This window comes from Passer domesticus, chromosome 2 (assembly GCF_036417665.1).
Source record: "Passer domesticus isolate bPasDom1 chromosome 2, bPasDom1.hap1, whole genome shotgun sequence".
NCBI lineage: Eukaryota > Metazoa > Chordata > Aves > Passeriformes > Passeridae > Passer > Passer domesticus.
The window spans coordinates 51,603,534-51,630,943 of record NC_087475.1 but is presented as its reverse complement, the minus strand read 5'-3'; the positions used below and the strand labels follow the sequence as shown (position 1 = coordinate 51,630,943).

Below are 27,410 nucleotides of genomic sequence, written 5' to 3'. Positions count from 1 at the left end.
GTCGCTTGTCAAGTGGCAAAGTGGCAGAGATGGATCTTGTCTAATAAAAAATATATCATGTAGGTATCTACACCTGAAAATCATCTAGGGATTTTCAGTCAGAAAAAAGAAACAGGTACTATTATGGCATGATTTACCATAATCTCATTTAAAATAAGCAAAATTAATATTACTTTTGAATTTCTCACCAACAGCAATATAAAGGGATCAGACAAGCTAGTTTGCCTAGGTTTAAATATTATTACTGAAGATATCGAAAGATGCATGTCAGGAAATCCAACCAAGTGTCGAGTCACATGTTCCAAAGCCAAACTTCAGTCAGAGTTGTCACGTGTTCCAAAGCCACATTGCAATCAGAGTTCTCACAAAGATCACTGTCCACCTTAGTATTAGCAATTAAATGATACAACTTTATTTCAATGTACCTTTACTTTCACAAAAGTTACAGTAGAAGTGTAAGAAGGTTCCAAGTAAGGAACTGCACAGGACTTCCTAGAGGACAATATCCTTAGTATTTTCTCTGCCATCACCTGATGTGCCTATTAATCTTGATCCTAGTGAACACCTTGAGACAGTCAACTGTGAAGGTGGTTCCTTCTGAAGCACCCTGCCCTGCCTTTTTCCTGATTAAGATAATTTTCCTTCAGGAAAGATATATAGGAAGTATAAAACATATTTTTTTTCTCTGAATCCTCTCTTGAACATTTTTATATTGAACATGAAGTTTTAATTCTTCATAGACTGAGAAATTATTCCACAATATGCTCTTTACAGAACACTTCCAAATGGATATAACATTCTTAAATCCTGGTTTAAGTTTCTCAAATCAAGGTTATTTAACAAACATGTAGCTTCAATTTCTGAACTCTGTTCTTCCCTGTGCAGACTTGTTTGAAGACTACAATAGCTGAATAACTAAGAAGAAACATGCATGTGAAGACAGATTGCACTGACTTGCCATGAACAAGTTTTTCATGCCAGTATAGCTATCTTCCCTCACTTGTATGTTCTAATATATTTATTGTTTTTATTGTTAATGTTATTTTAAAAGTTAATGCAGCCATAATAGTCACCAGGCTGCTACATTCCAAGCAACTATTTGGCTTCCACATTGAGAAGAGTCCAGTCTCTGGTCTCAAGTTGTGGTGCACTAAAAGTCTTTTTGTGAAGCAGTTTTTTGTTCTATCCCTTCCATGCATGGGGGGTGTACAGTCAAACTCCAGACTGGATACATATTTTATTTAGAGTTATAGTTTAACCACATGGGGACCATATGGCAGTTAAACTGAAGAATACCAGCTTTCCAAAGGAGGTCCTGACCATACATGCTTTGCTCTCACAGTACAGGAGACTTAAGGATTGGGAGTGAGAATACACATCTAAAATTGTCACGTTAAGTGCTTGACTCACAAATTTTGAAAGACCTTTACTTTCGATCAGCATCCCTGAGGGAAGAGACCTCTAGTTTTATCCCTCTTTCATCTGATTTTTTCTGATTTTGACAGTGAAATTGGTTTTCTGTGCTGTTCTTTTATGCTGCGTTCTTCTCTGGGAACACTTGTCAGTCATCAAAATTCAGTGGTTCTGCCAGGACCTGATACATTTTCTAGGGCAGAAATCTCTTGTTAAGCTTCCACAATACGAGTTCTCTGCTTCAAAATGGAGTTATAATCTAAGATGAATTCATAAATAAAGTTATAATCTAAGGGAAATCTATAAATGTATGCAATTTTAAGTTGAGTTGTAAAGAGTTGACATGTATGTGATTGATTCCTGTTAGCCAGGTACTTTTTCTTGAGACTGTTATTTTGTATCTGCTTCCAGAGCATGATGGATGGATGGATGGATGGATGGATGGATGGATAGATAGATAGATAGATAGATAGATAGATAGATAGATAGATCTCATTAACTACTTATATAAGTTTACATAATTATTATAACTATATACACGTATATAATGTTAAGTGTATTGCAAGTTTTTGAGTGCAAACAGAGGATTCTTTCTTCCTTTGATTATAGTTACATGACAGAGAGAGAAAGAAAAAAAAATTACTGTTGACAATTCACTGAAAAAAATGAAACTACTATCTTGATACTATACTTGATTACAATGCTTAAAGTAGGCATTTTTTCAACATACTTCATCAGTTACATGATAAAAGAGCATCTTTTTATGCCTCAATCATTTCCCACAGGAGACAGTTCTTCTTCATTTTGCTTTGACAATGTCAGTTGTGGTTTTGTTATAATACCTAATACTCTATTTTTGAATTAGGGAGACATAAGCAGGTCTTTTGGTACATGTATGTTTGAGCGTGTATCAAGGACATCAAACCCAATGTTAATAGAGTTTCCTTTATAGTATCTGTGACTTGAAATACATTTATATCTTATATGGCTCCATACCTTATTTTTGCATTTGCTTATCTTCTAGTTGCATTGCTAGTTGAAGGAATCAAATTTTATCTTTGTATTCCAAAACTGATCAATTTTTCTAGGTACTGTTTTAATTATCCATAATAGAGGGGTAAAATCTATTTTAAATAAACCACAGCTTATTTTTACTTCTACTTGAAGCTCAAACATCATTAGAAAGTCCCTGAATTTTCTGAATTATGAGTAGGTAATACCCTTTTTTACTTTACCTTTTAAAAATGACTTACACTTCTTTGGTTCTTTTAATGCTATTTTAAAGGCTGATGATTTTCAGTTAGTTCCTCAACACCAGTATTTAGCCTAATAAATTAGCAAGGTAGAATTTGGGAAATATGCCAGACCAGAAGACATTTTAATTAATGGATGCTGTGAAAAAGACTGCTGTCTATCCTTTGTCTGTAACTTAATAAAGAGTCATAGAAACACTAAAGTTGGAAAAGACCTCTAAGATCATTGAGTCCAACCTTTATATCTCCTTCTCTGCTTGTATATTGGCACACAAAATTGCTTTTGCTATTTTTAACTAAGGTTGTTGGACATAACTTACCAAAAATAAATGGAAATGAGCAAGTAGTTTCTTCTGATACTATTTACAATGCAATCCATGTTACCTTACTTCACCTCCTGCTACATCACTCCCAGTGTTCTCAGTCCATTCATTCTAATCAGTTACTTTGAATTCCAACTCCTTTTCTGGTTATGTATGCAGAATTTTCAAGTATTCTTTTATAGTTCAAGTAATCTTTCCTAAATATGAATTAATATCCATAACTGGAATACAGGGCGTTAGATTGTCCTAAAGTATGAATCTCTGTATGTTTTGGAAAACTTACCAAGTAGATAATCTGTGGTGTGAAAGCTTGTTCTGAAAATACAGTTCCTTTTAAGAAAATAATCTGATACTTCAGATCTGTGTGCAAGGGGAATTATGACTGCACACTGGCTATTCAGGATGAAAGTTGTTTTAGGCAAAGTAGAAGCCTGAGAAAAGTAAATGATAAGGAGAGTGAGGTGAGAAATGGATTCAGCTTATCACAACTAAATTTAGGTATCAAAATAAAGGTGTCTGTGGTGAGGTATCTTTCTGTGCTTTATAGTTAACAGTGGCCTAATCAGCAAGACTAATGTTACAACACCAATAATGTCCTATTTCTGAACAGAGTCACTTTCCAAGCTACATTGTCTGTAATGGAAAATTAGATTCTTAGCTTGTAGTTAGATACTCATGTTTAGATACAGCAATTTATGTGTTCTAAGTTTGAGTGAAATCCCACTTAATGTGTCACATTGCTCATTACTTTGATTTTTGGGACTTGTGCTGGTGCACGGAGCAACATCCTTAAAGATTCATCAGGTAGCTGTAGGCAGACTTTCAAAATATTTAATAATACAGTCCTGATGCTTGTTTGTATGGGTGACACTAATTGTATGTAAGCACTGTTTTTGTGCCAGCTGCACAGGTTACTTTTTTCCTTGTGTCATCTTAACCCACCATTTTTGCCAGCTGCATTGTTTTCCATGTCTCTGCACTGCCACGTCCCCACAGAATGTTGCGTAAGCGGTGAGTGGGTGCTTGTGTTCCCATAGTTTGTGACAGTGAGACCAAAGGTGTAAAGCCAAGCCAGGGAGGAGCTGGGTGAATCCACTCAGAGGTGTTGGTACTCATAATCCTCCCAAGAAGGATTTCTGTCTGGCTGTCCAAAGCCAAAGCCCTCAACCCTGGAAGCCTCAAAACAGTGACACATATCTTGCTTAGCATGGCTTGTATGTCCAGCAGCCAGCGTGGCAAAGACCAGATACTTCCCCAGAGAAATTGGGAAATGCAGAGCTTTAGCAACACTGTTTTCTACAGTGCACTGAGTAACTGAAGGGGATATAGTCAGTAAACAATTCGCACAGCTCTGCCTGAACACAGAAACATGGACTTGACACACTAAAAAGTAGAAGAATTTTAATCATCTTTTTATCTTCACATCTTCCTTTACTTAGCTTATCCTGAAACTAGTACATGTCCTTCTCCACAAAAGATTCTTACCATCTCCTTTGAGCCCTACCTATTTTCCCTTTCTTTCACAAAGTCTTGTTCCCACTGGAAGAGGTTCACATATTTCTGCTAAGTACAATCTCCAGAGCGGTTTTCTCCTTGCTAGCTTTCTAGACCAACTTGTTGGTTTTTAGGAATGGAAAATAATACTTATAGAATCAAGGTACCATGCCAGCAGTAGCAGGTACTCATGACTGAAACTTAAAAATAAAGGTAAGAATTATGATTGTGTTCAGGTGCACAGAAATCTGAAGACATGGTTAAAATTACTGCAGTTCAAGACAGAGTTTTGTTTTCAGTTTTTCTGTTGTTGAATACAGCAAATGTCTTGCAAATATGTTGTGGCAATTTTTTTTCCTTGTTTAGCAGTACACTTACCCGCAATTCTGTTGGATTCAGTGTTTCTTGTGCTATTTATTTTGCCAAGTGTCTAAAGGTCTTTCTTTCTAAATGAGGTGGGGGTTTAGAACAAATATTAAGACAACCTTAGCTAAAGCCTCATGATAAATTTGGCTGTGATGCCAAAATAGCTTCTTCGTTATGGACTAATTTTTCATCTCCACTCCCTGTCATTCTTTCCTATAGTTTCGCATTAGAGAATCCTCCTGTCACAAGGGAAGCTTGTGTGAGAGCTGACTCTCCAGAGCCTATTCCAAGTCTGAAAACAGACAGTGCTGTCAAGTACAGGACAGATTCTGTTAAGTAGAGAAGACTTTAAACTGCCAAGTGGATCTTGACACAAGAGAATTTGACCCTACACATACAAATTTCAACTCTGTTTCTGAAATAAATCTGTGTGACAGTTTTTGGGGTTTGCCTTGTTCAAACGTGCAACTATTTGATCCGCAGAATAACACAATTTAAGTATAGGAACACCATTTGCTAATGTCAAAACATTGTTTATGTACAATATAATCTCCTGTGATGGTGTATTTATTTGCTGTATGCTTGCTTGAGTTATTTTCATCAAGAAATTCTGTCTATGTGTTGCTTTGGCAACATCTTTGCAGAGTTTACAACTTTGAAAAACATGTTGGCATCAGCTATGCAGTCCTTTTAAACAGCTGCTCTGCAGTCATGCTGTTTCAACATGCCACCACACATGGCTGAATTATGCAAATAGTTAATATTAAATGACTGAGATACAAGAACAATTTGTACACTCGATAAAGCTGGTCTGTGGAGTGTAACTTCCATTCATGTAACTCAGTTAGTGTTTGACAATTTAAAGGCTTCAGCGTGTTTCTTTCGACTTTGCTTTTTGTATTAAAGGCAGCAGTGGACAGAGAGAAGGTATATGGCAGGAATATTTTAAAAGGCTGACAGTTGTTTTTTTTTAACTCATTACTAATAATTCAGTGAAAATAGAATGTACATCAGTTTAATTTTCCGGGAGGTATTAAATAGGTAAGATTTAACAAATACTTGTCATTCAGCTATAAACACAAATTACCCTTTTCTGGTTGAGAGATGAGACAGAATGTTAATTATATATAAGGCTAATACAGTAACAGTGTTGCTATTTGAAGACAACACCATTTGTAAAAAGCAAGCAAACAAAAACATGAATATTTTAAAACATGTAAAATCATCTTAAAATTTACATTGAAAGGCTTTTTCTACTGATCTTGCTGTTCTAATTCTACAATAATGAATGCTCTAAATAATACTACTAATAGTAATAATAATAATTAATGCTTTAGATTCTGTAACCTATTTTATAATAATCATACCCATTATATGGGGGGGAAGGGGGAACATTAGGATGTAGGTGTGATGAAAGATGATAAAAGAAGATGTACAGTTAAAGTCAGAAAATGCTATGTTTTTTCCTTTATTACTCTATTGTACATTTTGAGTAATCTGTTTTGTTCAGATTTAAGTATTAAGGGAAGATTATATTTTTAATTCAATTTGTTTTTAAAGCAAACTACTAGGATATATGAAAAAAAGGCTGCATGTCTATATATTCTCATTCCTTTTTCCACATTGGAACTTTCATTTTTCACAAAACTTCTTTTCCTTTCTTATTCTCTTTTTGCTGTACATCCTCTAAAGATTCTTCATTGATTTTTCTTTTCTAATCTGGATATAAAGAAATATTTCTAGTAATGTATTTGTAAAATTTCTGTGCAAGACCTAGTGCTCAAAAGTACAAGTTGTCACAGTCATTCAAATTAGATTTGTACACTCCCTCAGCCTTAAAAAATAAATGCAAAAGAATGTTTTAAGTAGAATTGAAGTCGAAGTTAAAAGAGATAATGTGCTTCTTACTACACAGTAAATGTTCTCTTTTACAGCCTTAAGCAAGACAAAATTTGAGTTGTATGAATCTTCTGTGCCTGTTTTGTTTTCCTACTTTGCTAGGGTTTAGGTAGTAATCTTACTAATTATAGCAAGTATATATTATTTTTTACATTTACTGATCTGTGTTTGGAGAATATAAATTTATTGTTAACAAATACATATTTGTAGGTTCAAATGTAATTTAACTTAATAATTTATCATTGTTCTTTTATGGTTTTATAGGAACTAGCCAAAATGAAACAGATTATTTTTACTCTACATGGTAAACGCTGTGAACAAAATCTACCTCGGTCTCACATTGATGTAAAAAGTGCAACTGGAAAACAATCAATACATTTGGTAAAACTGCTACCAGAACTTGAAGAAGGAAATATATTTACACCTAAGCCAACGTTATTTGTAAGTACTATGAGAAGAGTAAGTGCCAAAACTTCTGATGGTTCTCACTTTTTAAAAATAAAAATGTGGATTCATCCTTCTGGGAAATGTATAATTAATTCAGCTCTTTATGGAAACAGTCAGTGTTGAGGAGAAAAATCAGAGTTTGTGATGTTTTTTAGCTATTTGGTTACTATCTATATCTTAAGTTCATAGCAAACCAGGTCTTTAAAAAAATACCATTGTTGTATTACAACACTGAGTGGCTAGCAAGATTTTAATAGTTGTAGGGATTCACACACCATGTACACTAATTTAAATCTACCATGATTGTGTGTAAGTGCAGTTTGTGCATAGCTATACTGAGAAGCAGGAGTGAGGAAATAGGTGTATTTCTGCATACTTATATTGATGTATATTAATGTGTATGTGCTTATGTATCTAAATATATATAAAAACAGAACACAGTATTGATATCACTTCTGTTGCTAAGGAAGCCTGATGTTATAAAATGAGTATAAAGCCCTGTTTTATTCCTTCACAAACTAAAAACTTGCCTTTTAATATTTGAATTGGCCTACTTCAGATTTAGTGCCTCTGCTATTGGAAAGTTTCATGGAAATGGTTTAGAAGTTTCTGACTGTGTCTGAACTGTTAGAGTCAAGACAGCCAAGTTGCAATGCTGAATCACAAAGCAAGTCATTATGCTTATTTACAAACTTCATGATGCTGCCTTTCTCTGGAGTGAACTGGGTGTATCCACACTGCATAGCATATGTGCTGATTTGGTCCAGAGGGAACTCTTTTTTTCTTTTCTGTCTTCTTTTTCCCCCTTATTTTGTTGGGGTTTTTTTTCCCCTGGTAGAGACTTTAACATACAGTGTCTTAAATGATATGAGGTTTGTAGTGCAGCACAGCACGTATTGGGTGTATAACACAAAATGTAGGAAACAGTAGCATCTCTGGGAAATTATGTGAGGATATTTAGGAGTTCAAATTTTGCTTGAATAGCATTATTAGACTAAACACAGGCTTACCCAGTGCTGTTTCATCCATAGTCCATTTGATAGTGCTAAATCATACTGCCCAAACTTTGTTTTTGATGGAGCTATTCAGTGGTCTGAAACATAAGCAAACAGTTTGCATAAATGATCTGGGGATATTTCCTTGTATAATCTGTCCTGTCTTACTTAGGGATATAGAAACTGTATAGAAATCCAGAAAAACTGCATTTACATTAAGAAATTGTAACCAATTTTTCTGTGAAAAACTCTAGCCTTTGCAGACTTAGGAGTAAGGAACTGAAAATGGGCAGATGGCACAGCTTTTCTTCTTAGATAGGAAAAGAAATCAGTAGTCCTATGAAAATCCTGCCACTTTAGGTCAATTTCCAGAAGTCTAAAAGCTTGCACAAATAGACCAGATTTGGTTTTGTAACTGAAGTCTTCAAAAATAATAAAGTAGATTTTTTAATTGAGTGCTTTTTAAGTCTTGGAGGAAAGAATGAATAGAGAGCAGTCAGAAAAGGGAACTAGAAAGGAACAAGTTTAGGGACAACAGACTGAGACAGTGCGTACTAACTCAAGCGATTATACCCAACCCTGAAAGCAGAATAGTCCTTACCTTGTTCCACCTCCACTAGATTAGTTTTATTTCTATTTATTTCTATTAAAACTTTAACTATTTTATTTTATACAAACCACCACTGAATTTGCCACAAGCAATCCTGACTGTGTAGCAGTGACTCATAGGGTTAAGAGGAAAAGTTGTTCACGGATAATTCTCTGCAATTAAAATACCTTGTACAGAGTTAGAAAACTACTGTATTCTTTTATTTTCAATTAAAATTTTTTAAGAGCCATATTTCTGCATAAGGTCTTGGTCGGTTTTGACACACCTAAGATCTCTTTTCTAAGATTCATTCCTTTCTTAGCTGGAAAACACAGATGATTATTTCAAGTGAAGTATTTCATGTTATTTCAAATGAAACCTATTTATGGCACAGTTGATGCTTATTTTCATTATTGTGGGTATTTTTTGTAATTACTTCGTTTTCAACATATACTCTTCTTTTTTAAACCTGGAAATGGGGAGGTTTAAATACTGCTATGTTGTAATAGTAACTTTAAATGTGTAGTTTTTGTTTTGATATTTGCATTGAAGCAAAGAACTCAACTTTGAACTACACAGGAAGGAGGGAGACTTGTGTAGATTGTAGACTGTATGTTCTTCTGTTCACTGTCTCACAACTAAATGTTCGTTCTTTTACAGACAAATAAAGAGGCACCTGTGTGGTACAAGAAACTGAAGAAGAAAACATCAGCATAGCATTTTTCAAAAATTATTCAAAATAATCCTTTGGGGAGCTTTTCTTTAAAGAAAGTTATTTTCACCATAGTGATACTCATTTTACTGTAAAAGCAAACAACTGTTTTGGTTTTAACTGTTTCTTTTTTGACTGTCAAATAGTCTTATGCTTCATAAAATAATTTCTAAGTCTTTCACGTGAATAAAATGTGAAAATGATACATGCAATAATTTTGCTAACATTTATCTGAATTTTAAAAGATAAATAAACACCAGTGTGTTCTACAAGTTATAATCTGGGCAGGTAAAGGATGTGTTATTCAGAGTGTTCAAATTAATGCATGTTTTAGCCTTTTTATATTGTTTTTCCTGGACCCTGTGTTTCATGCTGCATTCCTTGCAACTATTCTGACTAATGGAGATTTTCAAAATATACATGCGTTAGTATCGCACTTCCTATGAAGGAAATTCATGTCAGCTGGAAACAAAATTTCTTACTGGCCTTGATTTGTAGTTCATCACTGGATGTCATTTGTATAACAAAACAGGCATTAAAAATAATTTACAGAAGCAATAAAATACATCTTAATTATCAGCACTGATACTTAATGGGGTAGACAGTAGTGCAGTTACATCAATGTAATAATAAAAATAGAACCATGATGGGTTATGACTGTAGTATGTAATAGGGAATGGATAACTTACCATATTTAATTGTATGAAAATAAGATCCAAATTCCAAGAACACATTCTGCTTGTTTATTCCACTTGACCATCTATTCTGACTATACAAAAGTTCTCTAATTTTTCAAAGCATTCTTGACTGCATATGGTGTGTTTCTATGTGTAATATAAATACTGTATAAATACAGTACTTTTAAGTACTGCATACTGAAAATATTGCTCAGATTTAAGAGAAAGGTCCTTCTTCTTAGTGCCTTTTTCCTTGACAATATCTCTTAAATTACTTATTTTTTCTAACCTCCACATGAACCATAATTATTTACTATATAGTACTGAGCTATATCAAGTTATGATTCCCAGATACTTTTCTTCATTTTCCAAACAGCTGAAGCACAGGAATACCTCCTCTGTTCCAGGAAAGCTTCAGTTTCCTTTTTTTTTTCATTTTCTTGTTCTGAGAGACGAAGGTAAAAATGCTGGCAATTGCACATAACAGGTTGAAAATTATCATCTGTGAGTGAGGGAGGTCAAATGTGTAGACTGAGGTGATAATATTTTATTAGAGTAACTGCTGTTCACTGGGGGAAAAAAAATCACACAAGCTTTTGGGCTCACAAACTTTCAGTACAGTAATTTCTGAGTAAAGTTTCCTGAAGTCTAGGTTTTGTCTAATATATATTTTTATGTGACTAGAATCCTTAACTTTTATTTCCTATTAAAAAGCTTCCATACGAAGATACTAATTTTGTAGATTGTAATAGATACTTTATATGATTCAGTCCCTAAATGAACTTCCCATACTATTCTGTTTGTTATCACTGAATAATTAATAAATTGTATTATCTAGAAGGACTGTGTCCTGTTTTAGGCAAGATACTAGTTGGAATCTGAAGTATTTCCAATTTGTTTTCCTATGGTGTCTTTATAGACAGATTGGTGAGATACAGACTGTAAGATGGGCGAACAAAACACAATCAACAATGCCATGTCCTGCTGGAATAGTGTCATCCCTTGGCAAGTTCACAGGCAATACCAGATTTGAGGGAGTAGACTACGCAGTGGAAGGAAGGTCTCAGGATCTCAACAGGCTGGATATTGGGTCAACAAGAATCGTATGAAGTTCAACAAAAGCAATTGCAGCCCCACATCCAGGATGTAGTAACCCCATATGCCAGTACTGCTGCAAAGCAGCCTGACAGAAACAAAGGTCCCAGTGGACAACAAATGGAATATGAGTCAGCAATGTGCCAGCCAGCCACATCCTAGGTGGTTATTACCAACAGGATAGTCAGCAAATGCAGGGAAGTGATCCTTCCCTTCTGTTTGGCACATGGGAGGTCACATCTGGACTCTTGTATCCAGTTTTGGGCTTATTCAAGGAAAGCATTGACATATTGCAGTGAGTCCAGCAGAGGTGCACCAAGATTGTCAGGGGCTAAAACACCTGATGTAGAAGGGGAGGTGGAAAGCACTGGACTTGTACAGTGTTACTATTAGAGGACTGAGGGGAGGAACTTGTAGTCTCCAACTACTAAATGGGATGGTACAGAGACAAGAGAGCCTGCCTCTGGAGCTCAGAGATGCACAGCAATAGCCTAAGAGACAATGGACACCAGATGGAGCACTAGAAAACTCAATTAGCTACTATGAAAAATGCTTTTACTGTGAGAATGGTCAAATACTGATCCAGGTTGCCTAGAGAGGTGGGAAAATCTTCATCCTAGGAGTTGTTCAGAACCCAACAAACTCCTGAGCAAACTGGTATAATTGGAGCTGATTTTGAGATGGACTAAATGACTGATTTTCAGAATTCCAATTAAATTACTCTGTGGTGTTAGTCCTAAATAATCTGATACCAGATAGTGACATTAATTTACTTTGTACCATCCAAAAGGCAAAATTCTGTTTAATTCTTCCAAGGAAGTGCAATACACAGGAACATTTTTACTCTTAGAGAGTAACTGTGCATTGTACATTTCTGTGTCCTCCTGGCAGCCTGATTTTCTAAGAAGGCTGACAGAAAATTACAGTTCTTCAGATGATAAAGTGACTTATTCTGTCAAAGGGTTGTGGTTTTTTGGGCTTTTTTGTAATTATTAACAAAGTCCATCTTTAAATGTGCAAAAATAAAAGTAGTTTATTAGAATATACTGATAACACACAATACCGTTGGTAAATTCTTGTAATGCATATGGTCCTTGTGTAAATCTCAATACATTGGGGATTTTTTAGTTGAACACTATTTTTCCTGTGATTCTTCACTAGACTGTAAGGCTGTAATTAATTATCTAGGAGGAGACCTTCTAAGCTTCTCATGAGAAAGCTAGAATGTCACTTAAATATAACTATTCACTCGTGAGATGCCCTACAGCAAAAATTAATGAAGCATTTTGCTCTCCATTTAATGAAAAGGCTCAGTTGCAGTACCTGTACAGCACTTTTACTGATGTGCTTTCCCACAAACATTGTTGTCAAATGAATTATTCCACAATTCTTCTTCATGGTCTTTGCAGTTTCCTATTGTCACAGGCCTTGTGTCAATGATGTGTGAGTCAAAAATAATGAAGTAAAGAGAAATTTTGAAGGATAGTCATGCATGTAAGCAACTTGTGACTGAAGTGCCCAACCCACATAATCATCTTCAGTTCCTCTTTTTCAAACCAAAGGGAGCAAAGCCAAAAAAATCTCTATCTGCTATTACATTTCTTGGTACATTAAGTAGGTGTTACTTAAGTGATAAGTTTCGTAAATACCTGGGTTGAACAGGAAAGAAAGACAGACAATGCTTTAGAACAGGTTAGGATTTTCAGGGTTCTTTAACACTGTAATTGCTTTCTCACCTTTCTGTCCCTTGTCTGAAGCCAAGAAGCTGTAGTGCATCAAGGTAATCTCTCGTTTGGGGAAAAAAAATGAAAACATAATTGCTTTTTAAAATAAGGCCTAAACTTTTTAAGGCTTACTTACTTACCACTCACTGTGGTCATAATTCACTCACACTCTAGTTTCTAAATATCTCCTGTACAAAGAAACAATATACCTTTTGGATTAGTAGTCTTCATTCCCTTCAAGATTTTCTGTACAGAACAGCAATGAAACCTTTTAAAAGAGGAACATCTGTGAATTCAGATATCAATTGAGAATTTGTCAGTATCACTGCTATACAATTTCCTACCTCTTACACACTGTTACTTTCTTTTTCTTCAGTTACACATTTTTATGATACCTAGTTCCAGCAAAAAAAAAGAGGAACACTTAAATCTGTTAAACCTCTGACATCTGCAAGATGGTCAGGCAGAAATCTTTTACTCCTGGTAAGCATTCATTAACTTCCATGTCTTTGAAAGACATGACTCAGAGAGCATGACATTGTAGAAACAAATTACTACCTTGAAGAAGTATTTATGTTATTATGTATATGTGTCTCAATCAATTGTCAGTCTGTAGCACATTTACATGAAAACAGATTTATACACAACAGTTTGAGTCTGTAACATCCTGTCATCTTTCAGGCTTGTGCTTATTAGGGAGGTCTACTGAGGAAAGCATTTCTCTCCCTGTTAACATTACATTTAATAGATCATATGGCAGACTTCTTACTGAGTCAAAGAAATGTATCCCTGGTATTTTCTTATACCAAAGAATATCGAGAATCTGTATTCATTCTCGACCTTTGAAAATGAAACAAGTATCTCTAGAAGATCAAGTTTTGCTTAGTGTCTTTGGGCAATATTATCCCCTTCTTAAATTCCTGGGATTGATTGGGAACTCTTGACCTTTAAAGCGCATACTTCCGCAGCTTCATTAGGGCAGTTACGCTGAGGGTATTTCAGACTGCGCTGGGCAGCAATCTGCAGCAGCAGAGGGTGCCAGCTCTCGGGGCATGGCATCATGAGCGGAAATGGACAGCGCTTGGGAATTGTGGAAGAGTGAGTGGCAAGCACTGCAGAAGCTTTTAGCAGCAGAAGAAGTAGGTATCTCTCTTCATAGGTGTTAGACCCTCTGCAGCTCTTTTAAGCCCTCTGCTGACAACACAAGAACCACAAACTCTTCCACAGAGGTCAGTTTGTGGAGTTCCCTGGGTTTCTTTCCTCACTGATAAGTTTTCCATAACAGTAAATACCTGTGGTTTTTGTTTCTTGGTTTTTCTTTTAGAGAAAGACTTCTTTTTCTCAGGATGTTTGACCTAGGTTAAAATAAAAAAAAAAAAAGAAATTGAGTATTTCAATCAGCTTACCCTTTAAAGGATGAAGGGGACAAAAACTCCCAGCAAATTTCATCTTCATGAAAGGAGCAAATGGCAGAAGTATTAAATGTAAGAAGTTAGGATTGATCATGGAAACAGCTTTTACTCAAAAACTTACATGTTTTCACAGACTATGTGCCCTTTTTGAAGATACTACAGAAATAACCACAGCAAAAGAGAATGCCGCTTTGACTGTAGCAATAGAATCAACTTTGTTTGACCATGAATAATTGAAGTCTTTGTGTTAATGCTCCTTTTAAGGGAGTAGTGGATCAGTAAATGTAACTTAATTGCAGGAAAAGTCTTATGGATGGAATTTATGACTGTATTTCAATGAAAGTCTTTTCATTTTTCCTTTTGGTTCAATAGAAAAAGGATTACTTAGATTATTCAGTGTTGCAGCTGAAACTGTTAGCAATTCCCAGTGGTCCTGTTTTTCATGATTCTAGAGATTCATATTGTGGCATGCAAGACTTGCTTTCTTATTCAGTTCTTTAGAAGAATTTGTTTCTTTGTGCATTATTGCTAGGTAATGCTTGACTTTCACAAGGGAATTTACATATGCAGTGTATATGTGGGTTTTAAACAGGGTTGTTACCTAAGTGCAGTGGTCCTTTTTAGAAAAAAGAGTTGAAAATATTCCCACTGAGTTCTCTCTGAGACCTTGAGAGAGGGTTGATTCTGTGCCCGAGCTTTCTCGCGCTCCCCACTGCCGGTACAGGGACGCAAATACAGGAGACCTGTCACTCTGTTTCACAGGACTGGTTTCCAAGCACTGTAAACACAGATTCACACATTGTCATCCGCAGCTACATGTAAGATGGTCACAAAAAAATCAATATCGCTCATCTCCTTCGTGGTACTGCTGAAAGTCTAAGCAGAGGAAAAATACAATATTTTGGTGCAGCCTATTCTCTTGCCACCTTTTCCTTCCTGGTTAGCATATAAATAACATTTAGCAAGTCTCCATTTTTGGACATTGGAAAGGATGCAGCTTGCAAGTCCTGCAAGGAAGGCTAACTTCATCAGACATGTTCTGTGTTCAGGTACTGACCAGACAGCTTCTAAAAGATCGTTGGGCACCACTAATCTTTGTTTTACTGATTTATTATTTAAATACTAAGTCCCCAGAATCTGCTCAGTATTTATGAGTAAAAGAGTACGTGCCTGAAAGTAACAACAAGCAATAAAGGGACTAATATGTCAATGACTTGAGTCTTACTGAATTAGCACATTCCTTGTCATTTTGTGTCATTTCTTTCATTATTGCAGTAATTATCATTGCAGAATTGCATTTGTGCCATTCAGCAGGGAATGGAGAACAATAACAGTGTTTACCAGCAGCAGGAGGGAGCTTACCTTTCTTTCTCAACCCCATAAAATCTCTGCAGGCTAATCTCAGTGCACAGCCAGGGTGCCCTCCTACACAATGGGGACTGTCTGAAACCTCCCTTAGGGAAACCTGAGCGAGCTGATTAGATCTCTTGTCCAAGAAAGCCAAATACCCAATCCTATGAAATATAGTGGTTTTTCGTTCTGACGCACCATTCCATATCTGGGCAGGCTGAAACCTTTGTCAAATAGATTTACATCATGATAGCAATTCTGAGACAGCTGAGTGATTTAAAAACAAGTACAGAGTACTTTCAATCCATTAAACTACGTAAAATTACAAAGAAACAAACTATGTAAAGTTATGTTTCCAGCTGCAGCAATATCAAGAAATTTTCATAATACATTATTATTATTTTGTAGCTGTAAACTGAAATATTATGTATAAATACATCTACATTTTCAAAATTAAAAGTTAACTTTTTGGGGTTTGATTATTTTTAATACAGAGCAAAATATTTTTCTGTGAACATCCATGTTTTAAGGTGCTTCTGGTAATGAGTTAGATTCCAATAAAGTATATGGAAATTAATTTTATTTTAAAACATATTTCTTTATAATGTAATATAATATAATGCAATATAATATAATGTAATATAATTATAATTATATAATTTATTTATAAATTATTATATTTATTTATATTTTTTTATATATATACTTTCTTACATCATCTTCATAGACTTGTCTGATCTACTGTACTGGTTCGAAGAATTGTCAGATTCATGACAGAAAGGTGCAAACACCCCATGGGCCAACAGTGGACAGCACCACATTTACTTATTTAAATGACAGTCCTGATTTTCATAAAAATATACAGTATCTTTTGAGAAGCAAGCTTCCAGATTCAGTGGATGTTTCTGCAAACAGGGTTACCTGATCCACCTTCTCAGCTTCATTTGCTGTTATTCTTTCATGTAAGAGGTTTTCCGTGTTCTTATCAGTTCTATGTAATTTCTGAAAACATAAAGATGTAACTATAAGGTTCTCCTGCTTGGGTGCCCCTGAGCCATGGAGGTACCAAAAGCAGGGATGTGCTGGCACTCTCGGGAATCACCTTGTCTTGTCCTAGTCAAGACACAACAAAGTCCTACTCTGCAGAGAAAGATGAAAAAAAAGCTCTAACATTGCTTCACTCTTACAAAATACCAGTTGTTGGGTTTGGAATAGGAGCAAGTACAATCCTGAACATGGATTTATTGGAGCAAAAACTGGAACTCCATCTGAACAAACCTGGCAAAGTTACTGGCTTAACAGTTTTATAGTTTTATAGCTGTTATACTGCTTCCATAGGAAACTGAGTATGTACCATTTTCCTCAGGTGATGGATAGGATTTAATGTGTTCATCCCTGCTGAGTATTCACAGAAGTTCCTTTTGGGTAAGATGATAATAGGGCCATTTCTGAAGAAAGGAGCGACTTTCAGCTTTGGAAAGAAACTGCTGAGACAACATTCAGAGTTGCCACTCTATTGGCTTGAGACATAAAGCTCCTCAGTACAGTTACAATACTGAATTTAATTACACACCTCTTCCTTCTTCATTTCCTGATGTCTACGTTAAAAATACCAGTTTTCTAGTTTTGATTTAGCCCATTTTTTTAGCACCTGACTCTGTGAAATAGTAAGAAACCTTTGGCAAATATTAGAGAGTATGAATACTGTGACTACTTGAACACTTGACTTTGCCAAGTATAGAACTTTTCAGCTGTATATTGCCAGATAGGTGCATTTAATCCAATAAAACAAATTAGGGCCATTTGATGGAGGGTGGATACTTAGAAAAGACAATGTTTTAATGTTCAACTAATTGCAGAGGGGGAATTCCTTAAGTTGCATAATTCAGTGTGGCTTCTTTGGCTGTTTGGTTATTACTTAGCTTTCTGGGAGCACTGTTTTTGCTCCTGCGTTCAGAGCAGAGGGAAGTGGGCATTGCATCACCTTGTGTCTCAGTGTGATATTTCTAAGAAAACACTGACATGAGAGTAGTTTAATAGTACCACAATGTCCTTGGGATAAAGAACATAGAGCTGGTTTTAATATTCCTAAATTAGAAACCAGGAAAGTTTATTGCCACTGCTACATACTATAAATAACGTCACCTGGATTGGAAGTGCTGCAATGGATCATTGCAAAATGTTTCTGTTGATAGAACACAGTGGACCAAGCTGGTCTAACCTACTATGATTAATTATCTCATAGGTGAATTTCACTATCTTCAAATAGTTGTTTTAACATAAGATTTAAAACAGCTGTGATGGATGCAGATGGTAATGATGAAAGACAGTTTGTGCATTTGCAACCTGCTCTATTCACGTGGCCTGGCCTGTGAAGCAAAAGGAAACCATGAACATAAAGCAAAAGAGGTGATTTCTTTGTCCCCTCCACTTTTGCTTCTTTCATTTGTCAGTGAAGTCATATCTGAATGCATCAGTTAAAATTTGAAAAACTGTAATACTGCATGGGAAAACACTTTAAAACACACAGAACAAGATGTTTATCCTGGTCCTGACTAAATGTTTGTTTTCATACTAGTTTGTTTCTCCTGTGCACTAAGATGCAGATTTTTTTTTCCTCATTACCAGTAGTTAAGTTGCCATATCTTATGGTGATTTGTACCCAATACCATGTGCCAGATTTATGAATCACTAGGCTCTGCTCTTGAAGTGCACAGAAACAAGGTTTTCTAATCACTGAAAGAAGCTTTGTATTTTGTTACTCCACAGAGTTATCAATATGCAATCTAGAGAGAAAGAAGCCTTGTTTTCTTAAAAGATTGAATCAACTTTTCCTCTCCTTTATCGTATTTATATCTTTCAGGCAGCACAGGGATTAAGACATATTGTTAAAGTCTTGCCTCATCCCACTTGCCCCATTACCTCTGAGTTCGTGCGTAAGCGGGCTCTGTAGCTTAACTAAGCATGTTGGGAACCGGTCAGGTAAACGTGTCTGAGATGAGCTGTACCTTCATGAACAGCAGTTTTCCATGCCACAACACAACAGGCATATACCAAACTTCCATTAAGTCACCCAACGAGAATACGACTTACAGGTCAAATGTGAACATCCTCAAACTTATTTTTTTAAATCTATTTTTTTTGTTCTAGTTAAAAAAAGAAAAATTAACAAGTCATCATTAAAACAGAGAAAGATTTTTATATTGGTCTCTTGTTCTGAAAGCATTGATTTTTTACTTATTTTCTTTTTTAATAATTCAAAAAGCATTTTCAAAAACAAATTATGAAAAAAACTTTTAGAGAGATATTAGTGGAAACGAGCTAAGCTGGTTGTAACATATGATTGTAAATTGAATGTCTAATTTTGAAAAACAGTATCCTTTATTACCTAAATAAATTCATATCCTTATTCTAGGTACAGAATAAAGCTGTATTGAATATTGTATTAAATATATTTTGTTTGCATGCTTTTCCAGCATGTAGAAAATAATCTGACACTTGCAGCTGAAGCTATGAGTACCAATATGTTAACAAGGTGTTTCATGTTTTTCACTCCAAAAAATTATTTATTTCTGTTAATCAGGTTCTAAATATTTTCAAAAAGACAAGAAATAGTGAGAGGGGAAAAGTAATGTATTAACTAACTGTTTAACTATGTTGAATATTATTTTCCATAATCTATTACTTAATATATATATGAGAAATTAAAAACATTTTAAAGGACTTTGAATGCATCTGAGGCTCCTGGGAATAGTATAGTTAGCAAAACTAGGGTAAGATACGTAATACTGTCTTATGTCATTGGGTATTTCCTCTTCTGTAACATTTGATTTGACTTTTTAAATGGACATCTTATGTGACTTATTTGAGAAGAGAGATATTTTCTGTGTGCCAGCATTCTGACAGATGTATGTCACTTCTAAGTCCCTGCTGTGAACAGATATTTGAGCCATCACCAATAGCCATTGTCATTTTTCACCTACCATTTTATTTCCAGATTGTTACAGTGCTGGCAAATCTGTCATTTTCTGGCTATGCCTTACATAAAGTAAATGAAACTAAACGAACTGTGTGGAGGCAGTTGCTTCCTTGATGGAGTGAGTTCCTCGTGAGGCCAATGGAAACCTCGGAGGAGGAGCAGCTATGCCTTTTCATTACACTGCACAGTTAGAAACACAGACATTTCCTCATCCAGCAAGATGAGTGGTGTCACCAATTCTGTAAGCCCCCAAGTGAACAGAGATAGGACTCATGTGCAGCCACATTTTATCAAGGCTGATCAGCTTCCTCCTAGGGGAGGACCAAAGTCTCAGGTTGGCAGCCTTTGATTCATTCATCTTTCTTACTGGTCAGCTTGTGACAGCCACTAAACACAACACATATTCTGATGAGTTTTAGCTTCAGTAGTGAGTTCAGATACATTCTCTGATTTCTGCAGTTTTGATGATCATAATTTTAAACATTTTCATCACAAAATGTTAACATTTGTATGTACTGTAAATCCTCTTCTATGGAGTGACTGGGATGAAAAATCAAGCACACCTTTGTAAGTTTTCTTGGGAAGCAGCTTTCCAACTCCTGACTCACCCTTGTAGTGCAGCCTGAGGTATGTCTTTGTAATCTCTACTTTGCTGTTCTCCCTCCTGACAAGTGACATCCAGTTATCCAGCTCACTTATGGAAAGAAGTTTCACGTGTCTTCACACATTAAGTGAGGTCAAACCTCACTTAGTCTTGAGGCAGATGCATGGAAAATCAATCAGTACTTGCTAGTGACAGTTTTTTTGAAATTACTTGTTAGTTCCTAAACTTCTATTCAAAACATGTCAATTGAGTTACCAGGGTATTTTGAAAAATGTTAATGATCACCTGAGTTATTATCCTTATTATTAAGCAAGTGAGAATCCTGTGGTAATATTAATATCCTCTGACTGAAAATCCTGCTTTTGCTGCTGCAGCAGCTGTTTCTGATTGCAGAAAGGCTGGTTCCTTCCAATTGTTGGAGTTTTCCTCCCCAAGGGCAGGCTGTTTAGATAGACAGGAGATGCTACTAATTCCTTCTGTCCCTTTGAGCTAGGGTGGCTTCTTTGCATAGATCATGGAAATGGAGCAACAAAACTGCATTACCTGGTTACTTTAATTGGGAATTCCTGAGCCGTGCTGCACATGCCATCAGTGCTCTGTAAGCTGCATCTGAATGATTCACAAATACTAACAAGAAAGATCCATCAGACCACAAACAATGATAGTGAAGCAACTTCACCATGGGAGTCTGATCAAGATTGAAATTGTCTAGATTTAACTCCAGTCACTCAGCCTCCAGCCTCGGTAGATCTTTATACGATAGCTCAAAGAATCCATTTTCAGTTTCTGCTCTATGTAGGCATCCCTACTGCACTTAAGTGTGTTCTGTAAAAGTCCTTTTAAACAGCTGTCAGCTGAATCCGGTGATATACTTTGCAAAAATGTGTTTTTCATAAACTTTGTTATATTTTGCGACCAATTTTATCTAAAGATAATTTAGCAAAATCTTGTTTTTCCTTAGTGTATACTGAGTGGCATAAATAATGTTATCTATTTTAATAGTTCACATACTGACTGTTCACATTAAGCTGCTCAAATTAATGTCACAGTTCATGTTTGTAATTAGCTACATAATTTAATTTACATTTTCTAGGTATTGGTTCTAACTCTAGCTTTCTTAACAGTATTCTGGCACATGTCTAATCAAACAATTACTTAATATCAATCCTGAAAGCTCGCTGACCATCTCTTCTAAAATTCCTGGTGTGAAGTTTTCCAGACATGCTCATCTAAGACCATGAAGAGTAGCTGGTTTAATATGTGCTTGAATTATTTTTGAAATGTAAAGTATTTTGTCATTATATGATGCAAGTATCTTTCCTTCTCTTCCCCCAAATGCAGCAGAGAAATATCTAGCATGGTTTATTTTCTCTTTGCTTATCAACAATTCTGCATCATTTATCTAAAAACAGACAATTGTAAGAGATGTAATACATTTCATGGACGTTTTTAAATGTTTTTTTTTTCAATGTGGGTCATTGACTTCTTAGGCATCTTTCTTGCTCCATGTTATTTTTCCATAATAACTGCCATCAAAGTTATATTTGCTGTTACTAGTTCTTCTCCCAGCTGTTGAGTGTCTATAATTATAACTGCTTTACAAAGTGCCTTCTAAAGAGGCAGAAAGCAAAAGGCTGTTCTTTTGAGGAAGAGGTGTTTTGACTTCCATGGGATTGTAGACTTTCAGGACTGCACTCACCTCACTCTGCCTGCAGTTTATTTCAGCTTTGTCTAAGGCAAAATTTGCCTACACTAGATGCAAGAATGTTTGAGTACAGATATGTCTTAGTTTTAGGAATTATGCAAACATTGGCACTAATAGCATGAACTCTTCTGCCACATCCCTAAGGATAGAGCCCCATGGCACACTGAAATTTAGGTTTCTACTCTTCTCTGAATGGGGCAGCTCAGGTCCCACAGGGAACGTAACCACAAAGGCTCATTAGCTCCTCTGGATAGCCAAAGCTCTCTCTCAGGGCCTTTGTGCTTCTCCAAGATCACAGCGAGCAGCACACTGTACCCTGCAGATATTGGCCTCTAAGGGCCCCAGAATCTTCTCTGAGCACCTCACAGGCAGTTGATTAAGGAGCTTATCCTTTCTTCCCCTACTTGAAAGGACACTGCATAAGAAGTGAAGGAATTTTTTTCTGACCACATCCCTTAATTATTTTTTCTCTCAACTCAACAACACGATTTAGTTCCAAATGAGCATCCATTGCTCGACCTCATTATGTTCCTAGGGATTGTTAGTCTAGCAGCTCATTGCTTTAATGCCCTCCTAGCTTGTCCAGCCAGACCACCCCCTCTGCCATGTCCAAGCCTGTATAGGTTCCATCTCCCACCTGGCAGACCAGTATTTCACAAGACCCAAACCACTCTCCACTATGTTATTTCTCTCATCAGGAGATTTCAGCCAAAATACGCAATTACAGCAGCTTTACAGTTAGCGTTTGTTAACAGATCCTCAGCATAAACATTCTGGAGCCAAAAAGTGCTTTTTTTAGTAGTAAAAAATGTGGGTTTGTCTCGCATATTCAAGCAGTTAAAACACCACATAAGACCACCTATTGCTAACAAGCATTGCCAACACTGTTTGCTCTTTTAAAGCAGGCAGCCTCTGCATTGGACAGGGGAGGTGGAAGTAAAGAATGGTGATGGCTCCCACTAAACTTCCAAGTAATGGGCAAGCCACCTTGCCAAAAACTGTGAATGTTATTTTTGAAGTATATTAGCATTTTAATTAATCTTGTCTCATTACCCCGCATGTACAGATTTCCATCTGCTCTAATAGTACATAAATAATTAAATGACATGCTGAAGGAGCATGTCATTGTCATTTCTGGCCCTTCTGTGCAACAAGTCAGAGCCAAGCAGCTCTATGACAATGGATGAAAATACAGGAAACACTCATCTCCTAAAGCTGAGTCAGTGACCTGTTGTTCTCAAAAAGACCTGTTGCAATAAACAGCTTCCAGTTCAGACATACTCTGAACATACAGAGGTCAAAAAAAAAAAAAAGGCAACTGGTAACAATAAATTCTTTTTCTGTATTTTGTCTTGTCAAATGGGCTGAAAATATTTGAACTGTACCTGAAACTTTAGTAATATGAGGCTGTTTACCTGGAGTTAAGGCTTCTTAAAATCCAACTAAAGATTGGGTTCAGCTACTGAGTAAGATGTCTTGTTCCCTCCAGACAGGTTGATGATTCTTAATCCAAGAATTCAAGTAATGAGCAGTTGAAGTTTCCATCTTGAAACATCTGTTCCGCCAAGTCAGCACTGGCCTTGATAAATAGCAAATCAGACTGATGCATGCAAGTGTATACACACATGCTCAAGTTAAACTTGAGGGAAAATACTTGAACAGACCTCTGCATAGACAGATTTATATAATTAATCAGTAATTAGGCTTTGTACAATGCAGACTGACTCAGGTCAAAACACAGAAAATGCAGACATGGTAGGATCTTTACCTGTTGCTGCAAAAAGTTTTTTCAAAGGTTGTTTGTGGGTAAGTTTACATGCCTTTATTTAGTTGTCACAAACCTTCACTGCTATTTTAACTTACTCATCTTGCAGGGGAAGAAAAGTATGTTTAGCTAAAGGATGAAAACAAACCACAAGTACAACTGCATCTGCGTGCTTTTAGTAATCTCAGCAAACTTTAAACAACTTTAAAAGTTTGCTTAATTTTTAACTGTGCAAAATAAAACCTTGCGTACACCTCTCATTTTATGAAGTCTGTACCAAGATTTGCAATGGTGACTCTCCCTGAGCCTGCAGAATAAAGGAATAATTTCTTTTTGCAGGTTTTTTATAGTCTTTATATCCTAAAAATCTGTCAAATCCAGTTCTGAAGTCACTCTGTTGAGAAGGTTTCTACCTGATGTGATGTGCCAATTCAATTCCATTAACAAAAATGCCAAGCTAGTTCAGGAAGGTACACACTTCACTCTCAGCAGAGCAGCAAAGAAAGCCTGAGAAACTCCACTGGAAATGGGAAGGTTTGACACAACTGTCCTCTAGAGTATACAGGAGGTTGGCAAAACAAAATCTCACTCTCTGTACATCCTTCAAAACAAAGCCTTCTCCGAAGGGAGCTAGAGGTATTTTCCTGATTGTAAGGCTTTGCGCACTAGAGCCGGGGTGGAATGATATGACTACTGAAATGTCAAGAGGGGAAAGAAGTCAAGATGAAATGTGGTTTTACTTAAATGCCAGGCTGAAACAATTAAGGAGTGCCATTTGTTATTTCAGCAGGAATATCCTTCTCTCCATATGGTCCATCACAGTATTTCTGGTACAGTGAAATGAAAAACGGGAACTGGGCTTGCCTTTTATAAGCAAAGGGAACACCTCTATAAGCGAATCCTGAAACAGCAAGAGATAAAGGTGCACAGGAATAGACTGTCATTTCATGATTTCCCACATTCGCTTTAGCAGAAAGTCACCCTGCTACATTCCTTGGTGTGGTGCTGCTGGATTATATAGCGCGAGTGGCATTCGTGAAGCCTGTCATGAGTTAAGATGGTACCTCGTGGCTGGTGCAATCCTGTCTTCAGAGGAAAGTTAGCATGAGAAAAATAATGACTTTCTTAAAGTAAAAGGATTGTGCTGGCTCTTTTGAAAGTTAGAAGTAAAAAGAGAAAACATTTCTTCCCTTGGGGAGATGGAGTCTAATGAGTGGCCAAAAGTACAATCAGCTACTATTTTGCAAGAAGAAAGTTCATGCCCACGTCTCTAGTAAATTTATGTGAAAAAAAGAGGTGGGTATTTTCTGAATCAGAACAGGCCTCTCAATGTGTTAAAACTCCTGAAATTATAATCAGACATCTTCCTGTGGCTTTCAAGCCTGGCTTAGTTCAGCTGAGATCCTGAGGTTTTCCCTCACCTCACCATTAAGAAACAACTTGTCCACATCTTTCCAGTCCTTCCTTGTGCCTCCAAACAACACGTGCAGGTCCCTGTAACTCTGGCCCTGCTCCTCCCAGCAGGACAGTGGGACACCAGTACCCTTCCTAAGAGGTATGTCTTAAGGGGCGATGAGTTAGGATACCAGAGAGCCTGTCTCTATCCTGGCCCCCTGCTGAACTCCTTTGCCCCCAACCCCACTCCCAGAAGGCAGTGCTCTGCTCTTCCACCGCCAAGCTCCCAACTGCCTGGGACCTGACATTTGTTCTTGTTTTCTCCTGTCTCCCCTAATGGGCATAGCACTACTAAGCGAACAGGAATGTACAGAACAAGAGAGTTCAAAGTAATTGAGTCTACATTCATTCAGAAAGCCTGGATTCTTGCCCACTCAGAACCTGCAGCATCGACATAGTTCAGAAAGTTTAACCCTTTTCCCCTGAACCCGGTATGCTCTTTCAAGTGCAGAGTGTTGCACTTCTCTTGCCACTGACCGTGGGCACTGAAAATTGTCTTTCACTTACCTAGCTCTAGGTGTTTACCAATCACTGCTGTATTCCTCCCTTTTTTTTGCTCTGCAGGACAATAACTAAAGACCTTGAACTGTTATTTTCAGAAGATGCCCAGGGACTTGTGTTGCAGAGGAATGATCACCTAGCAAAACTACTAAACATATCTGCCTAAAGTCTTACTTACACAAACAGGGCTGTGCTGGGTTGAAAACAGCTCAGTTTTCTGCTGCAAATTCATCTGTTAAGGTGTAAACTCACTTCTACCTCAGTCTGCAAAATTATTACAGCTGTAAACTCCTTTTTTTTATGATTATGAATTATTACATTACAATTTTTTTCATTATGATTAATTTTTAACAAATTCTCATTTCAATTTCATTTAAGAGATGACATTAGTTGGCAGCTTATTATTGACTTAAAATTTGTAAATAAAAATTATTTGTTCAAAGAAGTTTAACATCTAATAACTGGGAATTCTTGAAATGGCCTATCAAATAATGTTTGTGTCTGGATCTAAAAGTGCATTTATACTATCTGTAAAATAAGTAGTGCAGCAATATGTAGGTCAAATAAGCAGTGAATCTGAGCAGGAACAAGAGCCTATCTGACTTTCTTGTTTAATTGTTAGTTATAGTAGAAAAGTCAAAATAAAAAATTGCTCTTAAAAAATTATATAGTCTGTAGTCATCTTCCACTGATTGTTGCTTGACAAAAGACTGTAGGACACAGACCATCAGTAGCACAAAAAACATGGTGATTAGAGATTAGATTGGATTTATTCATCTGCAGTTCAGACCTAATTACATATTTTCTAAAAAAATTAAAACACATTCAGAGATGCTTCTGAAAATGTTTATACACAGAGCTTTACTCTGAGATACCATTCTAATTAATCTGCCAAAGCTTTTGCCAGGGCAGGCCCTTTATAAATGCATATATATAAAACAAAGCAAAACAAACAAAAATAACACAAACAAACAAACAAAACTTTTGAAATTATCTGTTTATCATTCATTTAATCAGATGGAGAGAAAACATGCAAATAAGGAATGCAAGTCTCAGAAACACTTCAGTTACTTACAGCCACAGGATTCAAATAAATGCCTGAAAGTTACGGGTGCATGCACAACATCGGACGCTGCCCAGTCCTAAATTGTGCCTGATCTATAAGAATTCATTTCCAGACAGCAAAGTGTAGTATTGCTAGTTTTGCACTTTTAAAGCTGTTAGAGAGCAGTTTATATTAACCTTGTCCTTTCAGATGGCAAAATCGTAGTTTGAAGCCTAACAGGGTTGACATAGGGGACATGTCAGGTATTCAGAAAGCGTAGTTTGAAGTTTAACCTTAAACTAGGGTAATGTGAAGGGCATTCACAAAAAAACAAGACATGACTTTAAAATCTGATGGTTAGAACACGTGTTCCTAGGTTTGAGTGGGGAACGAAATGCCAGCCACGAGTCTTCAGTAAAGGACACTGAAGTTGCATCTTGCCTAAACGGGAATACGTGTCGGTGTCGGATGGAAATGAGCCCGCACGGCTTTAAATGCTGCGCTGACAGGAGTAGCCGGATCTACGTTAGTAACAACAAGCATCAAGAGACTACATATTGCTAAACAGACAGTTCGTGTAAAGAAATGTTATGCTGAGCTCTTCCCT

General features: G+C 36.4%; 1 protein-coding gene across 4 annotated transcripts in view; it reads left to right on the top strand.

Annotated features, from left to right (window-relative positions):
• The window catches only part of PIBF1 (progesterone immunomodulatory binding factor 1), a 108,431-nt gene extending 95,776 nt beyond the window's left edge, over positions 1–12,655 (top strand). For 3 of the 4 annotated variants that reach the window (XM_064408592.1, XM_064408591.1, XM_064408595.1), the window contains 2 exons: positions 7,013–7,189; positions 9,440–12,655. In XM_064408592.1, coding sequence (XP_064264662.1) covers positions 7,013–7,189; positions 9,440–9,496 — 234 coding nt within the window. In that variant the 3' untranslated portion in view covers positions 9,497–12,655. Of the gene's footprint in view, positions 1–7,012; positions 7,190–9,439 lie in introns of those variants that run through there. The other variant, XM_064408594.1, reaches the window with a different exon arrangement.
• The last annotated feature ends 14,755 nt before the right edge of the window (positions 12,656–27,410 follow it).